The 13,056-nt window shown below is 41.2% G+C and overlaps 1 protein-coding gene across 3 annotated transcripts in view; it reads right to left on the bottom strand.

Moving 5' to 3' along the window:
• The window catches only part of LOC121044634 (chondroitin sulfate proteoglycan 4-like), a 75,075-nt gene that overhangs the window by 38,383 nt on the left and 23,636 nt on the right, over positions 1 to 13,056 (bottom strand). For all 3 annotated transcript variants that reach the window (XR_005797414.1, XR_005797411.1, XM_040496912.1), the window contains exons 4-5: positions 12,212 to 12,682; positions 7,716 to 7,892 (exon numbers count right to left, since the gene is read on the bottom strand). Coding sequence is in view for 1 of the 3 variants with exons in the window: in XM_040496912.1 (XP_040352846.1) it covers positions 7,716 to 7,892; positions 12,212 to 12,682 (648 nt within the window). In the remaining 2 variants the exon portion in view is untranslated. The remainder of the gene's footprint in view (positions 1 to 7,715; positions 7,893 to 12,211; positions 12,683 to 13,056) is intronic.

Below are 13,056 nucleotides of genomic sequence, written 5' to 3' on the forward strand. Positions count from 1 at the left end.
CTACAGCTTTTAAACTATGAGGATTCTAAATTCAAAACAGACATATAATTAAATAACTGATGAAATACAGGACATGCTGTAGTGTTTGTTGAATTTATGAGGTTTATGAAGTCCCAATTAAAAAATAGCATTTGTAATTATTTATTCAAAATTAATTGTTTAAAGTGCACATTTACTTACATAAAGTATAATAACAATAAAAGTTGATGGCTGCTAAGCTCCTTCTGTACGCTTGGCATATGCTAAGGACGGAAGCATATGCAAAGATTCCACACGGAATTTTAGAAAATCCTAGAACCTACTTCATGAGGTTGATTTAAGGATTTCTATTTATTATTTTAAGAGGCGAATGATTTCACCAGATTTTAAATATTTGAGGGAAAACACACATTGCACACTGAAAATATCTTCCTTTATCTTACCTGTCTTGCAGGAAAACACACACCTGGTGCCTATGGCCTTGCAATGTATGCTGTGCGGGTAGCTCATCTACAATTATTTCTGAGTAATAGTCTCTATTTTCCAATTACATTTAAGATATATTTACCTTGCCTAAATACCTTCGTCCCACAATTCACCATTAATTGAGCATCTACCATGTTCCAGGCAATGTTCTGGGTGCTTACAATTCATCAGTAAAAGAAACAGAGTCCGATCCTCATGAAGCCTACATTCCAGCAGGAGGGGATGAAGGGATACAGGGAAGAAACAACAGGCATAATAAAGAAATGAGCCACATGGACTGTTAGGAGTTCCCTGGCACTGTGAAAAAAAAAAAGTGAAATAGAGCAAAATGAGGGGCTCAGAAGTGGGAGAATGTTAAATAGGAGGCTCATTTGAGGAAAACTGGAAGGAAGTGAAGGAGGAGCCATGTGGATATCTGGGGAAAGAACATCCAGGCAGAGGGAACAGCCCAGAGGTAGGAGCAAGCTTCAGCTGTATGAGGAGCAGCAAGGAGGTCAGTATGGCAGGAGAAGAACAAGTGAGATGAAGAAGGCAAGAAGAGGAGTCAAGAACGTAGTGGAAGGTCAAATCCTGCAGCGTCTTGATGGCCACTGTAAGAACTTTGGCTTTTACTTGAGTGCAATGCGGAATCATCGTAGGGCTTTAGGTGAGGAGTAACTGGGCTTCTGTGTCAAGAATAGACCATGGGAAGGCAGGGGTAGAAGCAGAGAGACCACTTAGCTGGTGACTAATAATCCCAGAGAGGGATGAGAGAACAGAGTGGCCAGAAGTGGCTGACGTGGTAAGAAGTGGTCAAATTCTAGGTGCATGCTGAAGAAGGAGCCAACAGGGTTTCCGATGAATCAGATGCAGTGAGGTGTGGAAGAAGGAAAGGTGGAAGAATGAAAGAACGACTCCCTGGTTTGGGCCTCAAAACCCAGAAGGACAGAATGATCATCAACTGAAATGAGGAGATCTGCAGATAGGGTGGATTTGGGAAGTAACATCAGGAATTCAGTCGTGAACATGTTGAGTTGAAAATATATATTTAGACATTGAATCACATTTGAGGGAACGAGGCTGTCTTGAGTTTCTATAACCACGCAGTCACATGGTATTTCACTAACACTAAAAATGGGTGGCATTATCGCTAACTAAAATTTCATATTTCTATCCGTATTTATAAATGTCTTCCCTATAGAAACACTATGCATACTTTCAAGCTTACGTCATTCTTTGCTCCCTCTCTAGAGCCTTATCATCTATGCTTGTTACCAACTTGTTTAAAAATTCAATCCTAAGTGATTTAAAAGATATCTCTCTGGTCTAAGGGGCTGCTTTCCTTAGTAATGTAGGGAGTTGATGAAATATCTTAATTCATTCCCACTCATTATCTAATAACTATTTAAATAGAATTTGAGAAAGGGATATCAGAAAATACATGATCCTACATTTTCATATGAGGCATGATACACCATTTCAGCTATGTAACCTTGGGCACGTTTCTTAATTTCCCTGTGCCTTAATTGCCTCATTAGTAAGCCGGGAATGATAGAATTATTACGGATAATGAGTGATTTGAGTTATATAAAGTACTTACAATAAGCTTCACCTGGCGCATAGTAAGAATTCAATAAATATTAGCTTTACATTATCCATATCCTTCATCAGAGTTGGTTCTAAAGATAGAATACGTTTTTTTTTTTTTTTTTAACATTGCTTAAAAATCATTTGGAGTGTCATGATTACCATTACTGGAGCCCTTCTATAACATGAACTTCAGCTTTTCTTTAATTCCACAGCATCTCTCCATAATTTGGGGTGCATAGTTCATCTGTTTCATGATTGTACTGTCAATGGATGCTCTTACATCTTGGCTTTGGGAATATGCCCACTGAGGACTTTTCAGCCCTAAACTCTAAGGACATCAGTTTTTTAATCGCTCCCAGGATTGCTGATCAGCCTAATGTTCAAATGATAGGGCCTTGGTCTTCAGTTCATCACGGAAAGCCGCCAGTGTCTCTAAAATATACAACTGGACTATTTAACAAAATTCCAAGGCCGCTGATTCTACTTTTTCACTTTTTACACTTTAAAATCCACCCACGTGTCTTATTCTCCTTTCTTTAGGAACATAAGCTGGTTTGGAAATGCACTGCCATTCTCTTCCTGTGACTCGTAGATACTCATTTTTTCCAGGACTGTGCATACAGAAGCTGGATGAAGCATGTTTTCCACTGTGGCTACTCTCCCGTGCTACTCTCCCTTTGCCCCCTCTTGCCTCTGTAATATACCATCTTTCAAAACAAGTGGAAAACCTGCCACTCAAAACAAGACCTGGTAACTTCAGGTCTTCATTTCCACTCAAACCAAATTTAGTTCAGTTCACTGCCCCACTGCTTTGGGTGAGGCTCGATTTAGTGCCCGGTCATTGGTAAAATAGTCATATGTAAAAAAAATTTTAACGCATTTATTGGAATACATTTTTTTAAATTCACCTTTAAATTAAACAGAAGGCCAATGGAATTTAGAGACCTAATTACAATCCAGGATAATCCTAATTATGATCCTAATGTTTAAAAACCCAGACCTCTGTTTTGAGCTTCATGTGAGGGATGTGAAGTGTTTCTAAAGTTACCATCCCACTATCCGACCCTTCTAGGCCTTCAGACAAAATCTCAGGCTTTGCTGCCCTAATTCTTCCACTGTCCCAAGCTCTCAAAGCTTTTTTTAGTGATGACAAGTACTTATCAGAAACAAACAAATGGTTCTATTCTGGGTATAAAAGACAACAACAAAACAAAATGTACAGTACTGAAAGCCAAAGTTGAAAAACAGGAAAATGAAGCCCCCTTGTGGACACAGATACGTTTGGTCAGCTATGCCCAAAAATTCCTGGTCATACTTGAATGCAAAAGTACTCAGGAGAATATATTTCATGATAAAATGCAAAGGATTCACCTGAGTTGGTCTAACTCCACGTCCTAACTCCAGGGTGTCACAATGGAAATGATTTCCTGCACCACTGAATGACTTTGGAGTCCAACCAGTCACAAGTTCCATGGTTTAATGGCATGCTGTTTAAAATACTTCAGGAGAGGGGCGCCTGGGTGGCTCAGTCGGTTGAGCGTCCGACTTCGGCTCAGGTCATGATCTCACAGTCTGTGAGTTCGAGCCCCGCATCAAGCTCTGTGCTGATGGCTCAGAGCCTGGAGCCTGCTTCCGGTTCTGTGTCTCCCTCTCTCTCTGCCCCTTCCCTGCTCATGCTCTGTCTCTCTCTGTCTCAAAAATAAATAAAAACATTAAGAAAAAAAATTAAAAAAAAATACTTCAGGAGAAAGGGTGTATTTGAAATGCTATGACAGAATGGTTAACATTCAGATTTCTGCTTGTGAAGTCCTATTGAGAGTCTGAGATGCTATCAGTGATGCTACCTATGCCCCCACCTCCTTCTCCCAAATAGACTGCAGATAACCCTTCTTGCCACTTCTCCAAGCTCTGATGACAAGTAAGGAGAGTAAGTGGTCATGTGGTAAGCTGAAGGTCTTGAGAAGATTCTGTTTAGAGAGTCAAAGACAGCATAGAATCTCGGGACTATGATGGCTAATATTATGTGTCAAATTGACTAGGCCATGGGGTGCCCAGATATTTGGTTAAACATTATTCTGGGTGTTTCCATGAGAATGTTTTTGGATGAGATTGACATTGAAGTCAATCGACTGAATAAAGCAGAGAAGTCTCCCACACATAGGTAAGTCTCATACAATCAGTTGAAGGCCCGAGGAGAATAAAAAGTCTGATTCTCCTGGGAGTAAAGAGAATTCTTTTCTGTCTGACTGCTTTTGAATTGGGACATCAGGTCTTCTTGTGACCTTCATAGGGGAACTATACCATTGGCTCTCCTGGGTTTCCAGCTTGACAACTCACCCTTGGATCTTGGAACTTGCCCACCTCCATAATCACATAAGCCAATTCCTTATAATAAATATGTAATAATATAATTCCTTATCATATATATAATATATGTATTTATTATATATCTATATATAATTCTTTATAATAAATATACATATATGTAACCTATGTATCTTTACACATACACATATACCAACCCACAACTCAATCATGGTTTTTCTGTCAAGGAAGAGGAGTCTCAGAGAAATTTTGCCTAAACTGGGCAAGTTACAACACTTGAACTCTGTTCTTCTAACTTTAATCCAGAACGTTCAAGGCAGGGAATGAGATTCTTACTGAATAAATTCAGAAAGAGCCAGTATCAAATGACCACATCCATTAACACTGGGAAGTCGCCCCCTTCCTGGCCTGGATCCAGGCTATCCAGGGAAGAAGGTAAGAAGAAAGGAAATGGCCCTCGCCCACAGCTACTCTTCCTTTTTTCTTGAGAGAAACTCTCCGATATTGAGGATGGGGGGCGGGGAAAGGGTCTGGGCAAACGGCCTGAGCAAGCTCAAGGTTCATGGCAGAGACTGTATCTCGCTAATTTAAAGGGAAGACAGAATGTACACAGTCTAATGTACACATTTTTCCTCCCACATTTTAATGTTCTGAACCCCTTAAATGGACGGGAATCTTTCAGTACAATAAAGTATCGTTAAGTTGATGGTGCATCTTGTAACGGACGGCACCTCAAAGCTGCAAGCCAAACCCAGGAGAGGGCTTCAGTTCCTTTCCACGAGGAAGACTGAGAGTTCACTACTTTATTCCTCGGTCTTCCTGTCCCTCAGCCCACTCCAGCTCTTCCCCCATGTCTGTCTAGATTTAGGTCTCTCCCCCTGGATCTTCCTCATCCTGCAGTTTTGCACCACACAGTAAAATGCCCAACTCCTCTGCCGAGGTTCCTGGGCAAACGCTTGTGTGTCAATCCAACTGCCGCGGACCTATTCCGTAAAGTCCACTTTGGTAGGAGCCAGAGGCACAACAGCTTTTTCTTACTAATAAACACAGCCCTTGATCACATGGATGCACCGGCAGAGCTTGAGTCAGTCATGGGTGGCGGGCAAAGCGGCAGAGCATGATGGTGAGACAGTCAGACTTCCCACACCTTCCCTTGGTGCCGCTCTGGGTCTCAGGGTGCCCATTATAATGAGGACATTCATAACAAGATGCTTTGTAGGGTTGTGAAAATGATACCACTTCTGGAAGATGCCCAGTACTATACTCCGTAAGCACACAATAAACGTAAGCTTTTATAACTGTGCTTAATCATCACTGACACCTACAATCCCTCACTCTGGCGACAACCTACTTCTCAGATCGCTTTGCTGAGAATGAATTCAGTAGATACTAGTACAACAAGAATCTGTGAAAACAGAGGTAGGCCTACCAATGTGACCAGCTAGAACCATTCCCAGGCTGTTGGGACAATGACCGTGAAGTAAACTCAAAATTAAGTGACAAGTTACAAAGGCATAAACACCATTAGTTTCTCACTTAAAATGTAGAGGCTGAATAATGAGCCAAGCTGTAAAATAAGAGCACTGACAAGTCTATTCCTAGATCCAACTATTTCGAGCAAGTAAAAACAGATTTTTAAACCCCAGAATGTTTACATGTTTAACAACATAAAATGTTCTCATTAGATTAGCCCCTGGTGAGCTCTACTCATGTCTACCTCTCCTGCATCCCTTATGACTATCCAGCTTCCTCTGGACTTCTAAAGTATCTATTTTTTTTTAATTTTTTAATATTTATTTATTTTTGAGGTTGGGGGGGGGGATGGCAGAGAGAGAGAGGGAGACACAGAATCTGAAGCAGGCTCCAGGCTCCAAGCTGTCAACACAGAGCCTGATGCGGGGCTTGAACCCATGAACTGTGAGATCACGACCTGAGCCGAAGTCAGACGCTTAACAGACTGAGCCACCCAGGCACCCCTAAAGTATCTATTATTAACTATTTACTCTCACAAGAGGTTTAAACAAGGCTGAAATTGACACATACATATGTTGGAAGATTTGTCTCATCCAAATTTGAAAGTGAATACTTCAGATTCCCATACCTGGGCATATCTGAAGAATGAGTCCCCCAGGAGCTTTAATGTGCGAAGGGCCAAGGATTCTTCCAGAAATACAGCTACACTAAAGGAAGAAAGAGTGGAGACAAAAGCCCGGTCTCTGAAACGTGGGCCAGTGCTGGGGGAATTGACAGTTTATATTTTCATTTACTCTTCCCTTCACCAAATATTTTTTGTTTACTAGGTGTCAGTCATTGTTGGAGAGCATGACAAAAGACATGAACAAGCCATCGGGCTCCCGTGCTGTCACTCTGTCCTCAGCCTGTCATTCAGCTGTCATGCGATTTCCTCGTCTGTCCAATGAGGAATGGTCCAGTGAGGGAAATGGTAGCACATCTCAGTGAGCTAGAAGCTCTTAAGAGTGTTACCTGGCACATACCGTAAATAGCTAACAATTCTTTTTTGAGCACTTACTACTACAATAGCTGTAATTATTCTCCAAGCCAGAACAGCAAATTCACGCCCAAGTCTTTAGAAGAAGGATCAGTGAGAACGAGTGATTTAAGACCAAGAAAATCTGCTGAATGAAAGCTTTGGGATACTTGAGCGTAAACAGGCTTCAGATCAGGGGAGGAGCCAAGTGGTGGACACCGTGCGACAGCTCAAACACATTTGTTTATCTGTGAGTGCCTAAGAAGCACCCCAGGGGATTCTCAGAAAGAGTGAAGAGTGATGGAAGCTCCCAGAAACAGCAAAAGACTGTCACATGACTGTATAGTGTTTTTGTTTTGTTTTGTTTTAATTCTAATACTGGTACAGCCTTGGGGTTTTTCAGTAATGATAGCTACCATTTATTGGGTCCCATCCACGTGTCAGGCACTGTGGGAGAGTTTTACATCATTTTATCACTTACTCCTCACAAGTCTGCCTCCATTTCCCACCACCTCGATAAAAGCAAACTGAAGGGCTAAATAACTTGCCCAACGTCACACACTTCACACTAGGGAGTTGATGCTCACCTGCCCACCCTAACTAGAAGAGGCTATGCCTTGGGGAATACAGTGAGAATGACACCCACTCAAGAAATACAATCTGACGGTAACTCATTGGAATTCATCATCTCCCAACAGTTACCAAACAGAATGTCCTGGTAACAACTAACATTTATTTAAAACCAGTAGGAATATGATAATTATACATACATAGTCCTATGTCTTATTATTTAACATTAGAAATAATACAAAAGAAAATCAAATTGGTAGTGTTGAGATTACAATGATAAAAAGCACGGAGCACTTACCTGAAGGATGTTGTTGGCTGTTATTATTGGAGCCTCATCATTTACTGATTCCACAGTTACAAAAAGAGTTTGGGGCAAACTCTGTTTTCCAAGCTCTGAGCTATTTGCAAAGATGGTGAAATTGTCAAGAAGCTCCTCACTATCATCATGCACATAGTAAATCGCTTCATTTTCCACCTATAACCACCAATAACAAAAATCACCAATTTACTGAAATGTGATTTAAAAACAGGAACACATTGCTATCATCCTAATTTTTATGCCTCTCTGAAACACAGAAGCATGTGTTCATCCTATGAGGTTGGATTCCAACAATCAGAGTGGAGATTTTGATGGATGGCATAGTTTTTATGAAGCGATGCCACATCCTGGAAATAAGTTTGAGGAGGAATGGAATGATGCTGCAACATGGGGTAGTAAAGAGAACTCTAGACTGGTAATGGGGAAACCTGAGTTCAAAGGCTATTTCTCCAAACAAAATGTGTTGTAGGTAAGTGATATCATTTGGCTGCTTTTCCAGTGGAATGACACCCACTAAAAATGACACCCACTAAAATTCAGACTCTACTTGCTTATTTACAGTGACTAATGTTTAAAGTTGTGGAATGTTTTGTTAGACAATTCCGAATGTTAGGTTCAGGCTCTGAAACTTCTACTTACTTGTTGGACTTCGGTTGTTTGGCGACATCTGGACCAGGGCAACTATTAAGTTTCCCCAAACTTCTCTTTTCTGAACTAAGCATGCATTATTTCTTTAACTGTTCTTTGTATGAGAGACTATACATGTTACTTCCTAATCCTGTTCCTCCTCCAGAACACAATCATTTTTTGATACATCTCTTAACAGACACTACCCGTAACTAGCTACCACACATCTCCTGTGGACAGAATATAATGAAATACATCAAAACCAAATTGTCTATCAAGGCAGACTTCCCTCACCCTGATAACACAAATGAAAACCTTTACTCAGGTCCCTGTTAGGGTTCATCTTTCTTATTTTCATTCTGAAACGGTCAGTAAGTGAATTAATTATTCCTCTTGGATTTGTAATAACCACAAATTTGATCAGAATGCCTTTCATGTCTTTAAGGCTCTGACGGAAAATACTGAGGAGCACAAGATCATAATTAGAGACCAAGAGAGTTTTAAAGCTGGAAGGGAACTTAGCTTCAGTGAGCCTGTGACCCAAACAGACAATGGCAGACAACTTCCAAAGCCCAACAGGAGTAGCTGAACTTCTGAAAAAGTCTCTGAGGTTGTGTTTGTTTTGATAAAATACTGCCAGAGAATTCAACTGTTCAACTTTGCCCGTTCCTATGGTGCACTTCCTTTGAGCAAATACTTTTGATCTCTTAGAGGTGTTTCTGATGAGTTGAAAAGTTCATGAAGGGTCTCAAGGGAAAGTTTTGGCCACTGTACAAAGGTGCTATGGGAATTTCTTTGGAGTTCTGTGGGCAGAAGAATTCCAGAACATAGGTCTGAGCACAAGTTCTGAAAGATGCTGGTTTAAGCTATTTGAAAATAAGCATGGAAGATGGCATTGATCAGAATGTGAGAGAATTTATACCGAAAATGCTTTAGGAACATAGTATTTAAGTACGAGTTGCCTCCTCAGTATTTTTCCTGGAGAAATACATCGCTTCTTCCCTGGAGTGGTACTCCCCCAAATGACATGCCATTTAATATGCATTAATCCAAAGGCAAAGAGAAGATCTGGTGGGGATTTTGCCTATTTCTAGACTTCTAACACTAGAAAAATATCAGCTCACCTGAGCTTAAAAGACATAACAAACTTACAGAAAATCTTAAAAGGCTGAAAAGTATTCGGTCTCCTGTCACCAGTCTGTTCCCTCCCTCCTTGCTCCCCATTTCACTTCATGTTAAAGGAGAAGTAGAAAGCCCTCCTGTGCTGGACCTCCTTAACCTCATCTACAGCTCTCCCGGCACAGCATGGAGTCCCTTTCCTGCTCTCCACACAGTTGTTCACTTGCCTTTCCCTCTGCCTGAATGCTCTTCTTCCATATCTACCCACTCACCCATCCGTCACCTCCTCCAGGCGTCTCCTTGGATGCTGCCTTCTCAATGGCGCCTCCCGACCATTTGATTTGACACTGAACACACACACACACACACACACACACACACACCACTGAAGGCTCCAGCATTTCCCAGCTCCTTTTTCTCGTTTATTTTTCCCCACAGCACTAATCCTCACTCAATATGCCATTTATTTCACTTATTTGTTTTGTCTGTTGTCTCACTCTGCCTCCTTCTTTCCTCCACCAGGAAAAAGATTATTAAAGCATGGATTATTGCTGGATATGTTCACCACGGTATCCCCAGGACCTACAACTGGCATGCCTGACACATAATAGGTATTCAAAAACAATTTGCTGAATGAATGAAGGGCAAACATGGTCAGGGGCTCCTTCTCCCAGCCACTAACAGTATAGCCACTAGTTGTTAGGGATTATTAGTGCCACTTTACGTGAAAACAGTGATGTCGCAAAACCTGGAGACCTTAGAGTCACATAGGAAGAGAAAGTGTGAAGGGGTCATCTGGAAGAGCAGACAAACATGACCTTGACTGTGAACAAGGCTACACAATCACATAGATACTCCAGGGAACACACAGACTTGACCTACAGATTTCAACCAACCATTCTAAAGACACGCTTCTTACAAAGTGTAATTAATAATGAATTGGCCAAGACAGGACCACAATTCAGTGCTCTCTCCCTCACCTAGAGCACACAAGGTGAACAACAGTAGATTCAACCTGCACCAGAGCAAGTGGTCATCTTGGAGGGTTTGTTCAGCCATTGAGACGGAAGCCATGAGGAAGAGATGTCTGCAGGGAGGCATTAAAGGATCAGTTTCCCTGGGTCCCCAGTAGAGAAGCACTGATTTCCAAGGTTGTTTTCAGTCCTCAGGATTCTCTGTTTCTCCCCATGGCTCTCTAATGCCTCCTGGTTCAGTCTAACCCTCTCAACATGTAATTCAAGACTCTCCCCCAGTCTGACCCCAGTTCTCTCTGCCGCTCCTAAGCCCAACCACAAGTCTTGCGGGGTGTTCCGCAGCTCCCAGAACCAATTCACTTTAATACCTCCATGTCCTTGGCTAGGCTGTTGCCTTTGTTCATGCTGCTTTTTAAAAATGTTTTCTCCTCTGCTATCTCCCTGATCTTTCTCTCTTTCCTCAAGTCTTGCTTAAACGTTATACCCTCTGTGAAGTCTTCCGTATTCTCTTCAATTAGAGTCAGATGTAACAACTCTGAACTTCCTTAGCACCACTGAAGAATGCTCTGTGAGGCATCAAAAGGGGGTACCTCATATTAAAGCTTGTATGCCTCATCCCCTCCCCCCACACACACACACAGCATCTCCTGAGAGCAAGCAATATGGCTCCTTATCATGGCAACCTTGCATAGCAACTTAAACAGAATAAGAGTTTAATAAATCGATTCAAGTCCGTTGATAAGATGAAATCCTGAGAAGCAAAATAAAGCAGCCCACATGGGTTTACAGCTAACTAGACAAAGATACCTAGAGATGCCAGGTGGTTGTTAAAGGTCTCTAACCTGAAGAGTGCGTATTCCTAGGATCTTATACAGGAAATGGTGGTAAGATACTTTTCAATACTTAGAAAGTAATGGAAATCATTCTTTTATTCATGATAAGAAAGCCAAGTCTCACAATAATACCAACCTAGCCCAAAGCAAAGAAACCTGATAGCAGCCCAGAGTTAATTAGTTATTTTACACTGAACACTAGATTGGAAGTTGTACCCAGCTTGTATTGTATTGTGGGGACTGGACCATGGAGCCATTGATAGCACTATGCTCACATAGGGCACGGTACCAAGTAAACATTCTATCAGCATCTGTTGATTGAATAATGGAATGAATAAAGGAGTAAATCCACTAGGGACTAAAGCATGTCTAGGTTAAATATCTAGGGTGACACGTTGAGTGGGGCAGTGAGTGTGGAGGTCCTCTAGCGTTAGGCAGCCAGGATGATGCAGGGGCTAGAAGCCCATGACACAGGAGCAAAGTGGGAGAACCTAGAGATGTTTAAGCCAAAGAAGATAAAACCCAAGGGAACTTGATAACTTTTCCTTTCAAATATTTAAAGAGCTTTTACAAAAGGAGGTCTTGATTTGTTCTATGAGCTATCAGAACCAGGACCTTGGAGAAGTGTCTAAGTGGCAGACTTCAGATCAGCATAAAGAACTTTCTAACATTTGACGTGTTTTTAAACTGGAAGTGTCCACTGCAAGAAGAAGTGAGTTCTCCATTGCTGAATATATTTAAATAATGGCTGGATGACCTCTTTATAGGGTTACCATGGAAGAGGCTTCTAGCATCTGTTAGGAGGTTAAGCTGGACCCTCTTTCAAGTTTCATCACTCCTGAGAGTCCATTAATCTAAATAACAAATAGCAATTTTTTCCTCTTATCCCATATACCCAAATGTATTAACTGAGATTTATTACCTGTTTCCTGGTAAACTTCATTAGCTTTATTCTTGGAAAATTAGAATTTTCAACATAACCGTGTTGTGGTGGTTTGAGCAGAACAAATTCACAGTCAACTCCCTCAAAATATTTGCTTGGAATTTTGAGATAGTCTTCCAGAAGTGCTTTGGAACCACCTTCCTGGACTGTGAAATTCTGTACCTCCAGAGGAATCCGCTTAGGGACGATATCCACCAAAATTTCAATTCCATTCACAGCTTGGATACCACTCACCACATCCAGTAAAAAATGGTCCTGTTGTTGCTCAGGAGCTATCTGTACATAATGGATATTGCCATCATCAATATCCTGTTGTGTAAAAATCAGAGGGGACTTTTCATCTGCACCCAAGCTGCCTTCTTCAGGTAAAGATTTTCGGAGGTATCCATGCATCGGCGGAATTCTGACGATGAACATTGCCTCTGCAGGAATATTATCTTCATGCACAGCCTTGAGTTTTTATACATAACACACAGACACAAAAAGAAAAACACAATACTCATAAGAGTCAAGACCCTTTGATGAGCCAAATTGTTTTCTATTAATGTCTACAAATGGCTTAAGTTACAATCAGGGTTAATACACAGTGTAAGCCTGGGTCTGGTTCTGGTGACCATGTCAATATTTGCATTTAGCCGTGGTTGCAAAGAAATGTAATGGTCAACAACACTTGATAAGCTACTAATGCATTAACAAGACATCATTCTCAGCAGGAAGATACCCTGGACTCAGAATGTTGAGGTAAAAAGAAATAAAATGGTATAAGGAGAAGGAAAAAAATGGTTGAAGAAGCAGAAGCTGAATCACTAAAATTTCAAGACTTT

This window comes from Herpailurus yagouaroundi, unplaced genomic scaffold, assembly GCF_014898765.1.
Source record: "Herpailurus yagouaroundi ecotype Mexico unplaced genomic scaffold, PumYag 29, whole genome shotgun sequence".
Taxonomy (NCBI): domain Eukaryota; kingdom Metazoa; phylum Chordata; class Mammalia; order Carnivora; family Felidae; genus Herpailurus; species Herpailurus yagouaroundi.